General features: G+C 30.4%; 1 protein-coding gene across 2 annotated transcripts in view; it reads left to right on the forward strand.

Moving 5' to 3' along the window:
* Nucleotides 1-1,676: 1,676 nt before the first annotated feature.
* Nucleotides 1,677-24,197, forward strand: part of mei-41 (ATR serine/threonine kinase meiotic 41) — a 152,724-nt gene continuing 130,203 nt past the window's right edge. The window contains exons 1-4 of one of the 2 annotated variants that reach the window (XM_075362915.1): nucleotides 1,677-1,946; nucleotides 6,620-6,820; nucleotides 9,530-9,750; nucleotides 14,637-14,807. In XM_075362915.1, coding sequence (XP_075219030.1) covers nucleotides 6,777-6,820; nucleotides 9,530-9,750; nucleotides 14,637-14,807 — 436 coding nt within the window. In that variant the 5' untranslated portion in view covers nucleotides 1,677-1,946; nucleotides 6,620-6,776. Of the gene's footprint in view, nucleotides 1,947-2,091; nucleotides 2,267-6,619; nucleotides 6,821-9,529; nucleotides 9,751-14,636; nucleotides 14,808-24,197 lie in introns of those variants that run through there. The other variant, XM_075362925.1, reaches the window with a different exon arrangement.

The raw sequence follows: 24,197 nt of genomic DNA on the forward strand, positions 1-24,197 counted from the left end.
AATTTTGATTCTCTGACTCATTTCAGTTATCTTCTGTTTTTTTTTTCATCAGCATAACTTAGTGTAATTGAAGTTCCATGATTTATAATAGCTTCTGTACCATCTTGATGTCAAGCTAGTTCATTGAATCACTTATGCCATTGCTTTTTAGAGTGATAGGATTCTTGCTGTGTAATTAATAGTTATGTCATAGTAATGTCACACCAGTCACATAATTTGCATTGTATTAAAATAATTCAAACTGGTCTTAAGTCTTCATATCATCATGCCTCTTTTTTACAATTTCATCTTGATGTTGCTACTCTAGAAGGTTACATTTTTATTGTCACCTAATTATTTAATTGAAACTATTCTCTCAATGAATATGGACATCAAATGATAACTGTATGAAAAAATTCAGAAAAGGCACACCAAGATGCTGTTTATTACCACATCGTTTTACTGATAATCCACAATATGTTATTGAGAAGCCTTGAAGCAGATAACTTTTACATACTTTGATGTTACACCAAATCAAATGATAAAGTGGCATTCAATCGGTGCTAACAGCAATCTTTAATGAATGTTTGAAATGACTTCAAGATTGTAATCTAAAAGCAAAAGAACTGTGATGCAACAGTTATGTGCTGAATAGTATTAGTATACTGAATTGTTCCAAAGATATTTTAAAGCAGTCAAATATTTCATATAATCCTGAGTTTGATACTTTAAGTCTAATATTCTCATATTAAGTTATATCTCTGATATGATGGCTAATCCAATAAATACAGCATAATCATCTTTTACCTTGCTCCAAGCTTTTTGGTATGTCTACTTGTATATAATTGGCCAAAATGTTCAAAAAATTAGGTTAATTTTTCTGAAATAATTTGGAGGAATTTTATAGTTTTAATGTTATTTCCTTCCTTTTAGACATCAGTAACATAAATTAAATAAGAAATGTAAAATCTGTGAAAAAAGGGGTTTCAGCTAAGCAAGCGCTTCATTGTAAAATTAAAGTAATTTTCTGTGGTTCTATTTTAATGGAAATGTAATATTATTTTGTTAAATAGATAAAGTCAAATTCTTAGCTGTACAGGAGTCATGGAAGATTTTTAATACGACGTGTAGGTAAAAGCCGACATGTCCAGTAGAGCTGGACAGGAGAGATACGAGGCCGCTCAGGGTCGAAAAAATACCGCGCAAACAAATAAATCCGCCATGTCCAATGATACTGGATAGGAGGTGCAAAGAGTTAAACTGTGCTTACATCCATCCATACCATCTCCATATCATTTCTTTACTGCGAACAGAGACGATAAGATATATTTTAGACTTAGGATAATAAGATATATTATTAGACTTAGTTTTGATATTTTTTATTCTGTCTCATTATTATCAATTTCAGTCAAATAATATTTTTATATGAAATGCAATACTAAATTTATTTAGAATGATAAATGTAATTTCGTAAAGTAAGCTGAACATGTTCAATATCGTTTTTACTTTGTGTCATTTTGTAAATCACAAAATCTCGTGCGATTAAATATGAGTACAATATTTTTTTGAAAAATGTTTATTTCAAAACAGAAACGCCAAAGTTTTATTTTTTAAAACTATATTCAATTTCGATGATTGCAACTCAAAATGTAGTAATTATGTTTGAATGATTTTGGACAAGCCCGTTGTACTGTTTGTGTAATTTCTTTGTGATTTACATTTTTCTTTCGCTGCCTGTTTATACTAAGATCCAAAGTTAACATTTTGAACCATGTATAAAATTGGAAGTTACAGGTTGGTAGATCATGTCATAATAGCTAGTGAGATAAAATTCGGTTTACTGATTAAAGTTTACGCGGTTATTTGTTTTATAATTTTCGTTTCAGTTTTCTGTTTTTCATTTAATTTTTAATGAATTATAAAATATTTTGATCATTGTTTGAAGAAAAAAAGTTTATTTTGTCTCTGTAAGTTATCCTTTTTTGTAATTTTAATTAATATGATTAATTTTAATTCTACCCTGCTGTTTTCTAGGTTAAGTTTGTTATTTTCTGTTTAGACGTGTTTACGACTTTTTAACAAACTTCAAAAAAGGAGGTTATGTATTCGACCTGTTATAATTGTTTATGTTATTAGCGCATAACGTTTTACCTATTAATCCGATTGAAATAAATCTTGTTGCAGTCGGCGCAGCTGCTTTTCGTGGTGGTACCATTATGTTTAAAAAACGTTTTATAAAAAAAATCGGTCTGAAAATTGACAGATACATTTTTTCGCCGTCCGGTGGGTAGGTAGAGACAGTGAGAATCTTGTTATTCTATATGCTTGCGTCACTTTAGATGATTTAATATGGTATTCTGTAGGGCAGTTATGTGAGTTTCTGCACAAGATATGTAGCACCTTTAATAAAATCATCAAAAATCGAGATATCTCATCTTAAAACTTTCAGTCCCAATATACATCGTCTGTAATATACAACTTCCTTAGGGACAGTGGAAATCTTATAATTATATACTTGCTTCACATTACATGGTCTTTATGTTGGTTCATTTTTTTTTTTTTGTAATTCATTTTATTGTTGTTTATTTCTGAAAATTTCATTAAGTTTTCATGATTTAATGAAATGGCCGTAATGCCATAATGTGTATTTGGATTTTCTGAGATTGAGAAATAATTACATCACTTCAATGTGATAAGATTTGATTGACGAATTAGCATAAGTTAAATCTTCAGTAAAAGATTTTGCATTAAGTCTAGTATAAATAAAATTTATATATATTAAATAAATTAACTATAAATAAGCCAAACTTAATCCTATAAATTAATTTCTTATTTTCCAATTATTTGTTCATGAACTTGTAAAAGACATTTTCAGAACTATAATTTGTTTATATTTTCAGCAAGTAGAGAATTCTATTTTTCTGAGGTGATTACTGATAAAAATGAAGTTTATTTGTTAAATTTCCCATATTTAATTTTATTTTATGGTTGATTTGGATGATTTATGCAGTAACATTTTTGAAATTGCTGATTTTGTCTGTGATAAATAACTTCTTAAAAAGTTTTTCATTTCAGAGTGGATTATTTCCAGCAGTTCTCATATTATTCATATTTCTTGTTACAATACAAGTATAAATCAAGTATATAATCAAATACTGCATTATTTTTCAGTAGTTGTGATATCAGTCTCCATATTTTTAAACAGCCTGAACTGCCCTGGTCTCATGTCTAAAGTAGTAGTAGAAGAATTAAATTTACACCCATAAAAATTTTAGATTAAAATAATATTGTTGAAAACCAATGAAGAAGCCTAAATACAAAGAAAACCATAATTGAATTACTTTAATAAATAATTTTATCAGTTGTAATGAAAAGGTTTTAATTGGTCTGCAGAAGTTGTTTATATTGTTTATAATTCTTTATTTCCATATTAAATGGCTAAAATTGGTGTAAGAGGAAATAGTAAATATTTGAAACATAGAAATCAAAGAGGTATACTGGATAAGTTTTGAGTGAGCTAGGTTTAATAAAACTTGGGGATTCCTAAATCTGTTCTTATCCCAGTGTTTTTCTTGTGTATACAAATGATTTGTGCAGTAATATTTCCAGGGGAAAGTATTTGCTTTTGTAGGTGATGCAGTCCTATGCTCTATGACAAGTAATAACCAGATATATTCATACATTGAACGTAACTTAGGGCAATTAAGTTTGTGGTTGTATATAAATGGAATTTCCCAGAACATTCAAAAAATTAATTCTATAGAGTTGATAAGAGCTACAGAAAAAATGAAAAAGTTGCAACATATAAGGTACTTTATTTGGGAGGGGTGTACCATGATTATTTAATGGTTAAAGTTGGAGTCTCGTATTGTAAAAAAAATCAGGTAGTCAGTGGAAAAACCCAAATGAGTAAATATTTTTTTTTTAGATATTGTCTGGAGAATGTAGAACCTAGCTCATAACACTTTTTCAGATTGGTTGTGCGATAATTTTCTAGGAAGGTGCATACAAATCTATTACTTAGTAATTAATAGCACAAGAACTTTTAATAGGTGTAATTGCTAGAAATTCTAGATTAGCATTATCTTTTGTTCTTTAAAGAAAATTAAGTATATTACTATTTACATTTATTAGATTCTGGATTTTTAAAAATTTTAAAAACTGTTTATCTGCAAATGGAAGTCGCTCTGGTAAGCTCTAATAAAAACAAAAGGAAAATTTTTTTTTTTCAAAGAGAATTCCTTAAAAGAATGTATAATCACACTAACAAAAAAAAAAGTTACCTTATTTACTTAAACATAGTAAAACATGTGGAAGGAATGAGGAATAAAAGCACTATTGAGGAACCAGTGCCTTGTTTTTTACTAGTCAGATGTGTAAGAGTAATATATAATGGAGACTACAAATAATAATATTGGTAAATTAAAATGATAGTTCATGTTATTAATCTGAGCATGATATCAATTCAAAATCAAGTATGACATCAGTTCAAGAAAAAAATCAAGTTGAGATCAAAATAAATGTACATTTTACATTGTGGTAATTAGTTATATTTGTGTATAATGATAAAAAAATTACTTATTACACAACCTTTTTTTTATTAAAAACATAATGCATGCGTTACTGTAGACCCAGTAAGAAGAGAACAAAGAATAAAGAAATACCCATACTTTAACTTAAGTGACTCAGCTTCTACAAGTGTTGAACTTAAAAGAGGCCCCATCACTTAATTTAGTTTATAAATAATAGTTTACATGCAAACACTTATGTAATAATTTACAGGTGTTGAATGTGATATCTGTACACTTATTTGACTATGTTCCTGGCTACTCTTGTTAGCTATATTTTTTTAATTTCCTGGATGGTATTGATAATGTTTGTCTTCAATTCCTGCAGGATGTGTGGATTGCTACTACAAACAATTTCTTTTAAATAACCCACAGAAAGAAGTCTGTACTAGTCATAAGGGGATCTTGGTGACCAAGATTCTTTAGAAATTTTTCTTCTTGTAGCATCTTCATAGTAGAGCGAGTTGTATGGTAAAAGTGGCACTGTCCTGTTTCAACCAGCAATCATGCTCATCCTCTTGCAGTAAGGCTATGAAATGTTGGATAATTTCTTTATAAACAGCAGCATCCACAGCTTTTTCAAGAAGTAAGGGTCCTATTATTCATTGCCTTGAAAACATTCTCTATATACCTATTTTTTGTGGGTGTAGGGGAAATTCAAAGAAAATGTATGGGTTTTCAGTACCTCAGGTTCTGAATATATTAGTTCTGACTATTAACATAGTTACCAAGGTGAAACCATGCTTCATCTGTGAAAAACACTTGATCTAAAATGCCAATGTTGCCTCTAATGAAGTTCTTGAATTTGGTGAACCCTTTTAACATTATCAGCATTAGTTAGCTCATGGTAAACTTGCATTTGATAGCGATAACATTTCAGCATTCTTCTCACAGCAGTGTGGGCTGAACCTAGTGAAAGATTTATTAGATCTTGTAACTTCCAGTTTAATGCCCTGTTTAACTTGTGTCACTGAAACTGATATGTGTGGTACATTTCTGGTCTAACACTCAACCTGTTTCACAAAATTTTTTAACTAATTAAAGAATGACACTTTTCATTGGTACTTCCTTTTCAAAATTTTCCCTGAACTTTTGCTAACACACAACATGAGATCTAAATAAGTTTCTATCATGAATACACGTTCTTCAAAAGTTAATCACATTTTAACAAACAATACACTATTACACAAACTTGTTCAAAAGCCAATGCTCGACACAGACTGGCAATAAACAGCCCTCCCCACTTCAGCTCCAGTTGTACTAACATCTTCCACATTATTTTACCCATCTCACACCAATATATGCATTTTAACAAAAGTATGCATTTAGTACAAACTTCTGAGTAATGGGGTCTCTTTTAATTTGAATACTCTGTAATACATTCTTTGTCTGGTATGTCCCTTTTGAGTAACAGATGTAGTAACAAGATATCGGGCCATAACCCATTAATCTCTACATAGTAAAAATATTATTAATGAATTTCTCATCAATAGAGGTGCTACTAATCCATCTAGTGAAATACCAATTTTATCGCTATACCAAATTTTAGATTGCATATTTTGCCTGATGACTAATACCAAGAGCTGTAAATGCATCTCTTTACCTCTGAATTATATTGCTCGCAGTCATATTGAAAAAAATGTGCTGACATCGTCTGAGATCTTAAAGTAAGTGTAGTTGCTCAGAGAGATGGAGACATGTAAGAATTTAATTGTGGTAAAATATTTTTATCTTTGCTCTCTAAAATTTAATTTTAACTTTAATCTTCTGAACTTCAACCTACAATTTAAAAAATATATATATTGCAAATACAGCCATATTGCCAAGTTGTTGAGTTGTATTTATGGGTTCATTTTAATATTTGATTTCCAAGTTCTTTATCTAATCATATTATTAGATATATTTTAGAAAAGAATATTAATTATAATGTAAACAATAAAAACCATCATGTATACCGGCATTTAAGTATTTATGTAAGTATTTGAATATTTTCTATTAAGTGTTCTTTTTATGTCTGATCAGTTTAGTGTTATTAGAAATTGAAAGGTTATTGATTTTTATTTTCTTTGCAGTTATATTCTGTGACTGATCTGCTCTCAAATTTCTTAAAAGAAAAATCTGATTTTTCTTTAAATGTTAGGATTATGGCCAAATAGTGTTCCAGATTTTTTTATGGAGGGTTAAATAATTTACTACTCTAGAGTATTTCATTGGGCTAAGTTAATCAGCATGTCTGCCGATGGAGAAGGAGCTTTGGAAGTTACCCAAAATGAGTGAGTACTCGTTAAGGTGTAATAGTTTTCTAAAATAAGCAGAATATTTTTTTTATTTTTAAATATGCTTTTGTGTAGGTGCAACAGATGAAATCAATTTACTTATGGATTAACTAAAGTGACTTATTAATTTGAATAAATGTGTTTAAATATACTGCACTACACTACAATTAAGATAATGAAAATGGTAATTAAAAGAATAGGTATGAAAAATAAACATTGCTAATTTATTGATTGTAAAGACTATTCAACAAATTTATCAAATTAGTATCATTCTCATTTGCATTTTTTCACTGTCATCTTTCTAAAAAGTTGCAAATTTATTTTTGTTTTATATCATTTATTTCTGTTACTTATAATTATTTTGTGTTTTAAAACTTTTTCACAATACTGTTTCTTGTCTGATTTATTCACTTCCAGTATTAAATATTTGCACATGTTGAGTATATATTAATTCTAGTCTCTTTTTTATACCAGTCTTGATTTCTTTTATTTCAGGGCAAATTTCACTAATTTAAATGTAGCTGATACTGAGTAGTTGTAAAATGTCATGTTCATTTTTCTTTCAGACAAGTACAGTGTATAACTTTCTGTATTTTTAAACTTAAATCATATAATTGTGGTTTCAACGTGATGAAAACGGGGTAATATTCTTTTAGAAGAATTATCTACTTCTTTATATTTCTTGAAATGTATATCACTATTTTTCAGTTAATAATATGATTCATTAATGATTTCAGTGATAATTGCTAATTATTTGCCAAGGTTTGGAAAAATAATGTATGTTCATTTGAAAAATTATAGGATGTTTCCATATTAGGAAAAAGGACCTATTTTTACATAATTCTCTGAAGTTCCTACAATTTTTTTTAAATAAATTCCAATTCACAAAAATAATGCAGGAAAGTAGTAAGTTTTAATATCATTATAAAACTCATCTAGTGTTTATTACATGTTACTCTTCAATTGTAAAGTTTTTTTGTTATCCGTGTCAATATTTTTCTTAAGATTTATTGACTATGTTAATTAGCCATTAAGAAATGCCGTAGCAAGCTGAGAAGTGCAACTACTGTTGTTAACTTATTTGAACCACAGGAACTGGTTCATTGAAAATGGCTTTGGCCTTTTACTTATTTTGCACTCTTCATTTTCCAGGGTGCTACCCTTGAGGTGTTCTGGGCGTTGGGGAAATAGGATGTGTAATAATATAACTTACTTCTTACACAGGACTTTTTTTTATTTGAGTTATACGATGTGTGACAATAGTAATGAGACTGATTTTTCTTTGCAAGATGTGGCAACCCTGCAGCTTGCATAAGCACACCATCTTTGAACTTGGTCTATAAGCTACTTCTAGTCCAAGCGGCACATTGATGCAACTGCTCAGTCGTGAGTTGTGCTGTAATAAGTGAATACGTGTTTGTGTCCCTCGTCACAGCTTTTTGGACATCTTGTGTTGTTTGAAAATGGTGTCCCTTGACCGCCATTTTGACTCTTGGAAATAGAAAAAACTCGCACGGAGCGATATCTGGTGAATAAGGTGGCTGTGGTAGTACTGAAATTGTTTTGAGGTTAAAAATTGCTGTACTGACAGAGCAGTATGGGATGGGGCGTTATCGTGATGCAGAATCCAATTATCAGCAATGTTGGCACGGACACGAAGAACTCATTTACGAAGTCTTCCTAAAATTTCTTTGTAGAAATATTGGTTAACTGTTTGTCCAGGAGGCACTCACTCGTTATGAACAATTCCCTTGGAACCGAAGAAGCACACAAGCATGCATTTCACTTTTGACTTTGACATGCGAGCTTTTTTTGGTCTGGATGATCCCTTTGAGCACCATTGCGAACTTTGGCATTTTGTCTCTGGATCGTATTGAAAAAACCAACCTTCATCACCAGTGATAACACGGCTCAACAAATTTGGATTGATTTCCGTTTGCTCTAACAGATCTACTGCCACATTTTTCCGTGTTTCTCGCTGTTGTGTGAGATTTTTGGGGACCATTTTTGCACAAATCTTTCTCATACCAAGATCTTCAGTTAATATTAGACGAACCATTTCTCGATTGATGTTGAGTTCTTCTGCAATCATTTTCACGGATAATCTTTGATCAGATCGTATGATTTCACGCACCCTGGTCAAGTTGACATTTGTCCGTGAGGTTGATGGTCATCCACTGCGGTCTTCATCTTCAACATTCGTTCTGCCTTCACTAAAAATGTTATGCCACCGAAAAACTTGAGCTCTTGACATAACCTACTCTCCAAAAGCCTTCTGAAGCTTACCATAAGTTGTCATCGGGTGTTCACCCAATTTAACGCAAAAAGAAATGGCATACCGTTGTGCAATATTTTACGGTTTCATTTCTGTGACGAGAGACAAACACGTGTTCACTTATTACAGCACAACTCACGACTGAGCAGTTGCATCAATGTGCTGCTTGGACTAGAAGTAGCTTATAGACCAAGGTCAAAGATGGTGTGCCTACACAAGCTGCAGGGTTGCCGCATCCTGCAAAGAAAAATCAGTCTCATTACTTTATTGTCGCACCTCGTAATGTTTAACAAGGTATGTATTACATATCATTTTGGATTGAACACACACACACACACACCTGCATGCACACCTTACCCTTAGATTATTAGTATTATGCTACTTTATTGTCATTGTTATTGTATTATTTTTATTATAACCGCCATTTTCAGGAATAAGAATTGTAATGAAGAATTTAAAGAACCAAACTTATGGAAAGAATTTAGATTATCAATACCTAACTTCTTTAGTGATGAAAAAATTAGTAAGAAGCATATCGAAGAATTTTTACACAATATTGTTAATAATAAAGACACTGTTACAGTTCTTTTTGTTCCACATTCAACAGCTGGCTGTGAGTCTCAACACTACGAACAGCTTAAATCATACACTGGTATGTAAGACAATTTATAGATTTATAAACTATGATTTTTTTTGTTGAAATAATAAAATGTATGAAATATGTTACTTTTTATCTTTCTCATAGTATTAAGTAACTGTATAAGTTTTGTTACCTATATTGAAAAAAATATTTATGGGTATTGTTTGTGCCGTGGGAGACAGCAAAAGTACATTCTTTTTCTCTATTCACATTTGCTAAACCATTTCTAGCTTGATCATTGTAGCAGAGGCATCCACTGTCCTTATATGCAAGAGATTAAAAATCATCAGTGAATGATGTTCTTTATATGCCCATAGAAAAAAATTCAGTTGTGTGAGATCTGGACTTGTGGTTACCAAGAAATAATGTCCTCTTTGATCAATCCACTAATTAAGAAACCTGTTTTGAGAAAATTTCTGACCTCTGCTAGAGTTGGTTGTTGCCCTTGTCCATCTTGTACATACAACCTGACTTAGATTGCAAAATATCAAATATTTGTAGCATATCTAGTTAATTGGCACTCATGATGGTTTTTTTCTATACAAAGAAAGAAATACAGAAGCCGTACAAGTTTTTTTATAACTGAATCCACATCAAATTTGTGCTTTTGGAAGATCTTGAAGAAATTAAACTACCTCATATGGTTTCTCTGACTCAGATTCAACAGTTATGCTGATTCATGTAACCATTGATGTAAAAAGTTGCCTCATTTGTGAACATACATTCTAAGAAGTTTTCATTATCTTCTGTCTTGCTAGTGGGTCAATCCATTTGAAGTAACCCAAGGGTGGTTGCTTGACCAATTCAAAAATAATTGAAACTTACCTACTTGTTTCCTACATGTCTCAGGACCTTAAAACTATATTTTTTTTTATTTTTTTTTTTTTATTTAAGCAGTTTACTTGTGGCAGCCGTTTTTGTTGTGGTGTGTGCACCTATTCTTGTGATTGTAAGGATTTACAGAAAAAGTCGTAACTAAAAAACTATTTGTCCTGGAAGGATGAAACAAAAAGCTATTTAATCATATTTTCTCAAGGTAAAAGATTGGTCTAGTGGCTTATTTACCTATCTCTTTCTTTCTATGTGAAAATTACCAATAAAGTTGAACATGAAAAACTGCAAAATTTCGCTTTTGGCAATTTTTTTCAAGAGGCAGGGATGGCATACACAGTTTGAATTATTTTTTGAGATGTAGGCATATGTTAGTATTGTATGGTGTTATACTTACCCCTAAATTTTTATGAATTTTTAAAAATAATTTTTTTTTAAATTCAAATTTTGGCTTCAAATTACTCCTGTTTGGTGACTCAAATTTTACTCTTTCTGATGACTCTATTTGGTGATAAAAATCTCAAATTTGCACAACTTGTGAATGAATGCGTGTGTGGAAGATTGTGTGTTTGTGTGCATGCACATACGTTTAAGCAGAATTTTTCAGTGCCCCTCTAGGTATGATGCTATTTCCTGAAAGCAACCCTCAGTCAAAGTTTCAAAATTTTTTTTTGTCTTCAGTCATTTGACTGGTTTGATGCAGCTCTCTAAGATTCCCTATCTAGTGCTAGTCGTTTCATTTCAGTATACGTCTACATCCTACATCCCTAACAATTTGTTTTACATATTCCAAACATGGCCTGCCTACACAATTTTTCCCTTCTACCTGTCCTTCCAATATTGAAGCGACTATTCCAGGATGCCTTAGTATGTGGCCTATAAGTTTGTCTCTTCTTTTAACTATATTTTTCCAAATGCTTCTTTCTTCATCTATTTGCCGCAATACTTCTTCATTTGTCACTTTATCCACCCATCTGATTTTTAACATTCTCCTATAGCACCACATTTCAAAAGCTTCTAATCTTTTCTTCTCAGATATTCCGATTGTCCAAGTTTCACTTCCATATAAAGCAACACTCCAAACATACACTTTCAAAAATCTTTTCCTGACATTTAAATTAATTTTTGATGTAAACAAATTATATTTCTTACTGAAGGCTCGTTTAGCTTGTGCTATTCGGCATTTTATATCGCTCCTGCTTCGTCCATCTTTAGTAATTCTACTTCCCAAATAACAAAATTCTTCTACCTCCATAATCTTTTCTCCTCCTATTTTCACATTTAGTGGACCATCTCTGTTATTTCTACTACATTTCATTACTTTTGTTTTGTTCTTGTTTATTTTCATGCGATAGTTCTTGCGTAGGACTTCATCTATACCGTTCATTGTTTCTTCTAAATCCTTTTTACTCTCGGCTAGAATTACTATATCATCAGCAAATCGTAGCATCATTATCTTTTCACCTTGTACTGTTACTCCGAATCTAAATTGTTTTTTAACATCATTAACTGCTAGTTCCATGTAAAGATTAAAAAGTAACGGAGACAGGGAACATCCTTGTCGGACTCCCTTTCTTATTACGGCTTCTTTCTTATGTTCTTCAATTTTTACTGTTGCTGTTTGGTTCCTGTACATGTTAGCAATTGTTCTTCTATCTCTGTATTTGAACCCTAATTTTTTTAAAATGGTGAACATTTTATTCCAGTCTACGTTATCGAATGCCTTTTCTAGGTCTATAAACGCCAAGTATGTTGGTTTGTTTTTCTTTAATCTTCCTTTTACTATTAATCTGAATCCTAAAATTGCTTTCCTTGTCCCTATACTTTTCCTGAAACCAAATTGGTCTTCTCCTAACACTTCCTCCACTCTCCTCTCAATTCTTCTGTATAGAATTCTAGTTAAGATTTTTGATGCATGACTAGTTAATTAAACTAATTGTTCTGTATTCTTCACATTTATCTGCCCCTGCTTTCTTTGGTATCATTACTATAACACTTTTTTTGAAGTCTGATGGAAATTCCCCTTTTTCATAAATATTACACACCAGTTTGTATAATCTATCAATCGCTTCCTCACCTGCACTGCGCAGTAATTCTACAGGTATTCCGTCTATTCCAGGAGCCTTTCTGCCATTTAAATCTTTTAATGTTCTCTTAAATTCAGATCTCAGTATTGTTTCTCCCATTTCATCCTCCTCAACTTCCTCTTCTTCCTGTATAACACCATTTTCTAATTCATTTCCTTCGTATAACTCTTCAATATATTCCACCCATCTATCGACTTTACCTTTCGTATTATATATTGGTACCATCTTTGTTTAACACATTATTAGATTTTAATTTATGTACCCCAAAATTTTCCTTAACTTTCCTGTATGCTCCGTCTATTTTACCAATGTTCATTTTTCTTTCCACTTCTGAACACTTTTCTTTAATCCACTCTTCTTTCGCCAGTTTGAACTTCCTGTTTATAGCAATCATTAATTGCCGATAGTTCCTTTTACTTTCTTCATCACTAGCATTCTTATATTTTCTACGTTCATCCATCAGCTGCAATATATCGTCTGAAACCCAAGGTTTTCTACCAGTTCTCTTTATTGCGCCTAAGTTTGCTTCTGCTGATTTAAGAATTTCCTTTTTAACATTCTCCCATTCTTCTTCTACATTTTCTACCTTATCTTTTTTATTCAGACATCTTGCGATGTCCTCCTCGAAATATACTTTTACTGTATAGTTTCAAAATATACTTTTGAAATTTTTAAAAAAGGTAAATGTTCAAAATATTTATTAATTCTTGTTTCCTTGAAATACTTAAAAATTTAAAATTATTAAATATTCTAAGTTCATCTACAGGATGTGAATCACAAAAATCTCTTCAAAACCTGTCTCTGCATAATGGAGAAGGAGTTTTCATTTGAAAGTACGGGGAACAAATCTGTTTGAAAGTTTGAGAAATTAGTCTTCATTTGAAAGTTTTATATATATATATTCAAATAAAATTATTTTAGTTAAAATTATTATTACTTTCCAAGCAATATTCATTGCTTGGAACTTGGCAAACTGCATCTTGAGTGTGGAAATCAAAAGGTTTACCAAAAGAGAAATTGGTTTTAACGTTTTCACATTACACTACTTTTTATTTTTACAAGAAGGTGGCTAGCTGGTGACTGTTTAAGTGAAGAGATAGCTGATATTTTTATAAGTTCATTTTTTAAGTTTTATTAAAACAGGATGTTGCTTGCGCATATCCCTCTACAAACAGTAAAACACGCAAGATGAGATAGTAGGCATAGATTGCATCTTAGGAATTATTTGTAAATGTAACTTAATAATATATTAATATAATGTAACTTAGTAATACATTCTGTAAGACTTGCTACAAAAAATTATATTTAATTCAAAATAAGAAAATTGTGATAAACTTTGAGTTTTTGTATTTGCAAGCAGTCTATCCAGTTACAATAAATGAAGTAATAAAATAAAACTAAGGTTTTGCTTTATAGATTTCTCTCGCCAGACCATATTCTGTCTTACAGAATGTGGATTAATCGTAACTCAAAATTTCACTAAATCAAAAATTATACTATAAAATATGCTATAAATGATCTCTTTTAAGCTTTATTGCTCACCCAGTAATGGAGTTATCTTGTTATATCTATACTTAAAACTGACTTCACAGTTCAGTAGAAAGATTGGTGAATCATTCAGATTGGCTCAGCAGTTTGTTAGTTCTGAGTCATTGGTAGAAACTGTCAGCCAACTGCCATTTTAAAATTTTTAAGTTTTGATTAATTATTGTTGTATTATTATTATTTATATTATTATTAATAATAATGATTTTATTACAAGTAATTTTTCAAGAACATGGGATTTGAGTTCATTATTAATTTATAAATTGAAAGTTGTATTTATTTTTTAAATATTATCAGTATAATTAGAGTCTTGTTTATTATGTGAAAGTGTGTATGCTTTTGGAAATGTTTTTTAAGATTTTTGTCTTGATGTAGTTTTATCTGTATGTTTTGTGTATTAAATTAAATTTGTATGTTTATTCATTGCTTTTACAGATTTTACTGTGTGGTTTATTGGCCAGTTACTGAGAATGTTATGTACTGACAAACTGTCTTATGCCCATAAATTGTCACTGGCTGCTCAGTCAACTTTATTAAGCATATTTGCTGATAAGAGTATAGAAATGTTAAGAAGAGTAATGCTGGAATATACAAAGTATGTTACTGGTAAGTCATTTCCATTAAAAATAAACAGAAAAAAGGTTAGGTAAGACAAAACTTTTGATTGAGATTATGTTCTTGTAAACGAATTTATATGAAAAAAAAAAATCAATATAAATGAATACATATTATCAGTTATTTCAGTAGTTACATGTTAATTGAGGTTTGTTCAAAAAGCATCTGACTGTAAGAATTGACCAACAAAAGTTTTTCATGTTTAATAGGTAGTTCTTATTTCTTTTAGTATGTGTTTTGTGTGAGAACATAAAATTAGTGTAGCACTTTTCCCATTGTGCAAAATATTTTTGGAAAACTCGTTTCCAAATGACATTCAAATGTCTTACTCTTTTTATTATGTAATTCTAGTTCTTAAATTTTGACCATGTAAGTTGCATTTTCATGTTGTAAAATAATTAGGCATCACAGAGAGGCTTATTTAGTGAATAAATTATAATTATTGGTGAACTTATGGATTCGCATGTTAAGTAGAAAAATTTCAGATTAGGTACAAAGTGGGAAGATTGTCATGAGTTGTATGATTTCCTCAGGTGTGATGATTTGCAACAAATAACATTTCAAAGATGATGGGTAACTTATTAATAATATTTTATTAACTATTTGACTTTCTGATGTGTACTCATGATTCTTATTCTACTGAAGTAAATAACATTTTGGCACTAATTTGATGCTTTCTTCGGATTAAATAATTTAAGGCTTACATATTAGTGATTAGCTATGGTACTTTGTATATCCTTTCACCAAACTTTCATACCATTATTATAGTCATAAAGAGCTCAAGTCAAACTTGCTGTTGCTACAATCCAGTTGTTGATTTAATAGACTAATGATATAACTGGGATATAATGTTTGTAACTGGGATATACTGTGAGATGAGGTTATGTTTTATTTATTGAGTTGTACAAAAGGCAAAACAGTCTATCTAGAGGCTTAAAAGTTGTACCCATTGGTTTTCCAACTTACTAATGTTGCTGAATTAACTTAGCTGATTGGTTCTTCCATATTTTTTAATCTATTGAGGTTAAAGATTCATGGTGTAATCATGGATGCATTCATAGTGTAATCTGTAGTGTGATGTTTTATACAGAGTGATTCATGAAGAATGTAACAAACTTTCGGAGCATGTTCTATTGGTGGAAATAAAGAAAAATGTTCATGTAAACATAGATTCAGAGATTCTTTGTTAGCAAGTGTTGGCTGGTAAAAGATTTTGCCCCAATTTCTAAGCAAGACTAATTCTTGAGATCCAAATTGAGGGGTAAATTTAGTGGTTTTATATGAAACCGATCTTAAAAAGTTAAAAAAAAATATATATACAGTTGCCAAAACTGTATTTTTCTAGTTTTTGATAAATCTGGGGTAAAAGACAAAACTGGGGATTATGGTCGAAAAACACACTATTTTATGTTTGGCATAAAATAACTTTGTTAAATGAATAATAAACAAATAAAAGTTTTAAAAAGAACTTGTAGAGGATTTAATTCTGAGTAAAATTGTATGAATAAAGTCCACAGAAACTAAAATAAAACATACAAATTTTGAATTTAATTAAAAAAAACATATTCAAAATGTGGCTGATTTTAACTAGGTATTAAATAAAATAATATTTTCAATATTTTGAAACAAAAAAATTAAATATTTTAGAAAAATAAAGAATCAAAATTAAAAAGAAAACTCAAATAAAACAAATACATCAATTCTATTAATAAGTATTTGATTTAACATTCTAGTAATTAACAGTTTTTTCATTTTCATAGTTTTTATAATCTTTTAAAATTGTTACAAAAATAACAATTGCAAGTGGTTCATTCAAGAATTTGTCTTTTTTTTCTGTTTATACAATGATCATTTTTATTAACATTTTGTACCTATAGCTAAATTAATAAAAATTATACCTGATTTTTATTTATTTGTTTAAATGTGTACCTTTAGTATTATCCCTCAGCCTGAAAATGAGTGTGTGTGTGTGTGTGCACTCTCTCTCTCCATCCCCCCTCTTACCCGCTCCCTCTCACCAATTCCCTCTCCCTCCCCTCTCACCATCCTTCCCCCCTCTCACTCTCTCTCTCTCTCACTCTCCTTCTCCCTCTCTCACCCCTCCCCGTCTCTCTTTTGCAGAGTTTTGTTAATGTTCATAAATTATATTTTAAATTATTATATGGAACTCTTTCCTCTTTTTACAAATTTTGAGTGGGATCTACCTTTTGTTGCCATTACCTACAAATGAGTTCTTTCATTGTAAAATTTTGGAGTCCAGTTTAACAATAATGGACATAATGCTATATTTCAACATTTTGAAATTCACATCAATATATCTAAATTCTATCTCACATTAAAACTATCTTCTCCGCTGTGTACAGCAATATTCAATAATATTCCTATACGTAATTCTCAGTATTTTGTATCAAATAAATTCTTAACAACTACTTGTGTAATTGAAAAATTATAAATTCTTGAGGTAACAGAAATAAAAGACTGTAATTTAAAATTATTATACAAAACATTTTATTTACATGAACTTTGCTGGAATAAATTTGAATACAATTTAAGAGCCACCACAGGTATTGTTGATAGGGAATAAAATTAAAAGAACAAATTTATTTTGTTCTTTTTATTAGAATTTTGTTCTATTAAAAGAAATTTTATTTTTAAAAAACAGAGGTTTAAATTTGAAAATTTTATTTTCAATTTTTCAGATCAGGTTTCATATAAGCCACTAAATTTACCTCTTAATTTGGGTTCCAAGAATTGGGGTCTTGCTTAATTTTACCAAATCTCAGAAATTAGGGCAAAATATTTTACTAGCTGTCACTCGCTAACAAAGCACTTCTGAACCTCTGTTTATATGAACTTCTTTTTTTTATTTTTCACTAGTAGAACATGTCCTGAAAGTTTGTTACATTCTTTGTGAATCACTATATAAAATTGAATTCTTATTATAGACAGAAGTATTTTTTTTTACATTTACAGCTTTATATTATTCCTCTTTGATGTCATGGGGGTAAAAAAAAGTTTATTCGCTTTAATTCTTGCCCTGTGAAATATATCTTTAAATACATACCCTGCAAACAAATAGCAAAGAAAAAATTTCTAAGGTGATGTAGAAGGGATCCAATTAGAGGTTTCAAATTTGAGTAATGTTTTTAAAGTAAGGTTAATTTTAAAATAAAAACAAAATGAAAAGAATATGAAAAAACTTTATTTACTAAAAATTTATTTACTTTTCTATATAAGCTACCTTGAAATTCAACACATTTTTGATTGTGTGTTATCAGCTTCTTCATTCCTCTTCAAGAAATTCCACCACCGGTGACTTAAATCACACATTTTTTAATTCCTAGACAGCATCAACATTTTGTGTTGCAAACTACTGCTTATAAGGTGAAGAAAAAGAAAATAATTATTGGGAGTTAAATCAGGGCTATAGGATGGATGATTGAAAATCTTCCAACAGAATTTTTCCAATTGCCTCACTGTCTGATTTGCTGTATGTGGACAGGCATTTTCATAGAAAATAAAATCTTGTGAGATAGCATCCCACATTGTTTGTTTTTTTTAATAGCTGTTCTAAGATTTTCTAATATTTTACGATATGTATTGGCATCACAGAAGTTCCGTGATTAGTAAATTTGACAAGCAAGACATCCCTTTTATCCCAAAAACAGTAGTCATAAGGTTCTTTACTGAATATTCTTGTTTGAAATTCTTTGGTTTGAGAGAGGAGTGGGCAGTCTGTGGTCCACGAGCATGTTCAAAGTATGTAATATATAGTAATCTAGCCTTGTATCCAACACTATGCACGGTGTAAATCACAACTACATATCCAGTTTGAGCTTATGAGAGCAAAGACAATAGCTACAGTGTGTGCTATTAATATTAAAATAGTGATAACCACTAGTTTATTTCTTTGGATTTTGCTTTGTGAATATAATAAACTTTTATAGAATTTTTATCAGGACTCAAAAAGTAATCTCGATTTTTTACTATTATCATTATCTTCATAACCTTAAATTTTTGTACTAGATGGTTACTTCCAGTTAATTAAGAAATGTTGATATGCGAAATTGTAGATTTCAAGAAAACTGGATCAAGTAATATTTTGCGATAGAACAAAGTAAGCTATTGTACCTAATTTGCATGAATAGTATGTCTGTTAATAAGGAATGTACTATTCAGAAACATTATTCAACTAATGATTCTGATTATGATAAGTTTATTGGAGAAGAGAGAACTGCCAAAGTATAAAATCTAAAAATGTTAATTAAGGATCAGAAATATTTGATAAAATGTAAATGAATCAGAAAATTTTTTCTGTGAAGGTAAACTATATTGCAAAAAAAAAATTGCAGAAATTCGAAACCATTTTCAGCAGGGGAATTCATTAAAGATTGTATACTTGTTCAATTATCCATTTTCCTACAAGATATTAACAAAAACTTCAATGTAACAGAGGGACCTTTACCCCTTACCAAGATTGAAACAAAGACAACTGGAAACGGTATATTTAATGCAATAAAAACCGATGCAACAGTCCATTCTAGATTACCATAATATCTCTGGAATATGCATGGGTAGGACAAAGTTGATGACAGGAAAAAATAAAGGTGGCCTTACAAATGTGCATGATGAAGAGTGGAGTGGCAGGTCCAATATTCAGACCGTCAAAATCGTTTAACAACTGAACCAAAAATTGCAATGTGATTGGTGATTGATGATTAGTGCTCTGGCAGATAAATTTCTACATGTTGGATGCACCTCTATCTAGACTATCGTCACAGAAAATTTTGGATATCACAATTGTGTGCAAGGTGGGTACCAAAAATGCTCACCGACCAACACAAAGAGCAAAGAATGTGCATTGGATGAGCGTTTTTGGACTGCTATCAACAAGGTGGAGATGATTTGTTTTCCCACATTGTTATGGGTGACGAAATGTGGATATCCTACTCCAACGCAGAATCGAAACAACAATCAATCCAGTGGCGCCATTCAAGTTCCCCAAAACCGAAAAAGTTTAAGCAATCTCTGTAGTCAAGTCAAAAAATGTTGGCTAACATTTTTTGGGAGGAAAAGGGTATAATTTTGGTTGATTTCATGGAACATGGATCAACAATTGCAGCTGATGTGTACTGTGAAATGCTCACCAAACTGAGACGTGTGATCCAAAATCGATGATGTGGGAAACTGTCTTCCGGTGTAATCCTCCTTCATGACAATATATCCTCACACCACTGCCTTAATCAAAAAGAAGATTGAAGATTTTTGTTGGGAACTTTTTGACCATCCTCCATATAGTCCTGATCTTGCACCTAGCGACTACCTCTTCTTGGATTTGAAAAAGTGGCTTGGTGGACATTGGTTTGAAAACGACGAGGAACTCAAGACTGCTGTTGTCAACTGATTTAATTCCCAGGTGGCAAACTTCTATGCAGAGGGGTTAAAGAAACTGGTGCAGCATTATGAAAAGTGCTTAGAACTGAATGACAATTATGTAGAAAAGTGGACGTAGATATGTAGTAAACTAAAACTGTAAATAAAAATGTTTTCTCACAAGTTAATTTTTTTTAATGACCAAACAGCTTTAAGAATATGCCTTGTATTTTTAGTTTTATTCATGATAACAGACAAATAAAATTTCTAAAAATTTTCAGGTAGAAGTAATTGCAAGAAAATAAGGACCATAAAATTAAATTTATGGAATTAGCAAAAATCAGTTTCTACAAAAATTTAGATCAAGAGTTTCTGCAGTTAATGCAAAAAAATTTCATTTTTGGAAGTACCTATAAATGTGAACATTTTTTCAAAAAAATGTCAGTGAACAATTTTGTTTGTGAACATGAAAATGGTCTGAGATGATGAATGCCACCATGGCATTGACTGCTGCTTTGTTTCGATGTTCAAATAAGAAATCCAGGTTTAATTTTTGGTAACAATGTGATCAAACCTTCATTTCATCGCTTTGTCTTAACCACAACCTTGTGTTCATCACCTTCATTTTCATAACATTGCAAAAATTCATCCTCTGCAGCAAGGTGTTTTTCATTAAATATGTCAAATAATGTCTTCAGCATAATTTAGCTCACAATTTCTTATAGCCCAATTTTTCAGTCAAAACATCATAAATCAAACATTATGAAATATCAAAGACAAGTGTGATATGGTGAAGTGCCAGTTTTGTTGAATTTTTTTGTCAAATTTTCCAGTCAAATTGTCCAGTATCACCAATCGCTGCCCCTGCATTCTTCATTATGAATAGTCATTTGCCCTTCTTCGAGTGAACAGTATTACACTGCCTTACTTTAGCATTACTCATAATATTCAGTGCATACACATTGCAAATTTTCCATTGAGTTTCAGCTGCAAAATTGTTTTTTACCATCAAAAATTGGGTTCTCAAACTTCACAGCTGGCAGGATCCAAATTGTAGCATTGGATGAATTTTATATATATATATAATTGCCAACAAAATGACTAAATAATTATTGCTAACAGCTGACTACTGAAATAACTGGGCTATGTAAGCGCTATCTGTTTACTTCACTTATGTAGGTGGCAAATTCAAAACGGATCTTACCTAAAAACACACCTTTTATTTCTGTGAAAGTTTTTAAAATTATGTTTTTATTGCTAAAATTCTGTCATTAAAAGTGCATTCTTAGCTAGTAAATCATAAAAAAATTAATAAAGCAAACAGAATCCTGATTCTTGTTTGATATGAAAAAGTAAATTTCTAAGGAAAGTTGTTTTAAATAATATTTTTGTCTGTTAAAATTAAAAAAAGCCCATTCTGACATTGTAAACTGAAAAAACAGTTACCAAAAATAAGAGCATTTTAAAACATTTTTTTAGGAAGGCTTTTTCTTCACCCAGGTTTTGCAGTTCCTAAATTCTGTAATGTTATAATCCTGTACAAGCAGAAAAATAGTAACAAAATTGAGTAAACATGATTTAGGTCACAAATTTAGGTTTTAGTTTTCTATGGCATTTAAATATGAATATAAAATAATTGTAATAGTTTGTAGACATATCTATCTTTATTAGTATAATATGAAGGTTAGTATATTTTAGTAGCTCTTACTATGTAAAATACATAATTTGCCTATTATGAAAATGAAGAAACTATACAAATTCTCTGTTAAACCATTGATATCTTGAGAAAAGCTTGCCTTATTCATTAATTCTTTTATTCTGTTAATTTTAAAAAAGGTATTTTCTTTGTGGTTGTGCAGAAAATTGTGTTTAATTTTACAAAATGTAATTTAGTAAGTAACACAAAATATTATTATATGAAAAACTAAACTGTAAAATGTTGTAGACCCTATTTAAGCCTTGCTGCTTGCCCAATAATGGAGTTAGCTAGATTAATTTATACCCAAAACCTTGTTGCTCAACATTCAATTAATTTCATTTGTAAAAGAATCATTTATTTATATCAGTCCAAAGGCTTCTATGTTTTAAGTGAATATTGGTTGAAATAAACTAACACATGGATATTCTGATTTCTATATAATGGTGTTCTTGTTAAGAGATTTGTAGGAGATTATTGCCATTCATAACATAATGACTACATCAGTATTATTTACTTTTAATTTTTATTTTGTAATATTATTTTTTGAAGAAAAACCTCTGTTTACTGATTTATAGATAGTAATTCTAGTTTATTGAAAATTTGTTTTTTTTGTTTTTTTTTCAGTCATTTGACTGGTTTGATGAAGCTCTCCAAGATTCCCTTTCTAGTGCCAGTCGTTTCATTTTGGTATACTCCCTACATCTACATCCCTAACACTTTGTTTTACATATTCCAAATTTTGCCTGCCTGGACAATTTTTCCCCATCTCCCTGTTCCTCCAATATCAAAGCAACTATTCCAGGATGCCTTAAGATGTGGTCTATAAGTTTGTCTCTTCTTTTATCTATATTTTTTCAAATGCTTTCATAATCAGTTTGCTGCAACACCTCTTCATTTGTCACTTCATCCACCCGTTGATTTTTAACATTCTGCTGTAGCACCACATTTCAAAAGCCTCTAATCTTTTCTTCCAGGTACTCCAATCATCCAAGTTTCACTTCCATGTAAAGCTACGCTCCAAACGTATACTTTCAAAAATGTTTTTCTGATGTTTAAATTAATTTTTGGTATAAGTAAATTAATTTCTGACTGGAAGCTCATTTCATCTGTGCTATTCAGCATTTTATATCACTCCTGCTTATCCATCTTTAGTAATTCTACTTTCCAAATAACAAAATTCTTCTATCTCCGTAGTCTTTTCTTGTCCTTTTTTTTATATTCAGTGGTCCATCAACTTTACTTCTACTACATTTCACAAATTAGTGGAAAGATTATGTTATGATTTGTATATGTATGTGTAGGTGCACTGAAAGTGGATTTGTTTTGTAGTGTACCAATGAATAAATAAATCTTTACATATTGACATTGTTTAGAAGATAAATAGATTAATTAATTAAAAAATACTAAATATTTAGCATATCAAAAGATATTATCATAAAAAATAACAAAAGAAATACTGTTGAAAATTCTTTGAAAAAAAAAAAAAAGTACGTAAAACTCTGTTTTTCTATAGCTTTTTCAATTTTTTGCTGATTTAGCCTTTCAAATTGAAAATTAAAAATTTTCACTTGGGTAAAAAAGATATGGAGATGGGAAATATTCTTAATCCTTATCAGAGGATTAAGAGGTAATGCACACCATTTTTAAAAATTGGAGTTCTGTTATTTTTATGTTGTCCTTCATATTGATTTCATTTTTTTTTTATATAAATGAGTTGTCATCAGAGTTGAACAGTTTTCAGGTGTCGAAGTTTGAATGTAACAAAATTATCACTTGAAAAGTAAGTTTTATAGATTTTTGAAAATTATACTGGTTACTAACTATCAGGAGTAAACATTTCCTCGCAGTTGACTAACTAAAAAAAGAAATTTTTTAGAATTCAGTTATATAATACTTTTCTGGATGGAAAAAATATTATACTTAAGCTCTGGAAATTAGGAAAAATTAAGCAACATTACTGCCACCTTTATATGAATCTAGATTGTTTGCTTGTTTTATGTTTGTGATACATTTATATGAGGCAGTTGGTGATTACTTCTTGTAGTCTTATGTGAATAAAAATCTCTTATTTTAAGTTTGATTTGACTGTAAAAATAATCATTTGCAATAACTTTAATTGCAAGTTGTTGTGGATATCAAAGTTTAGGAACCAAATAGTTTCAAATTTACAATTTGTTTGTTACCACAAAGATCTGCCAACCTCTGACAGAGTGTTATTATCTCTGTCTCATTTGGAGGATCTGGATTTGAGTCCCAGTTAGATATAACATTTTTATATGCTAATGCTACAAGATTCATTTTCATCTGTC

Source organism: Lycorma delicatula, chromosome 1 (genome assembly GCF_047948215.1).
Source record: "Lycorma delicatula isolate Av1 chromosome 1, ASM4794821v1, whole genome shotgun sequence".
NCBI lineage: Eukaryota > Metazoa > Arthropoda > Insecta > Hemiptera > Fulgoridae > Lycorma > Lycorma delicatula.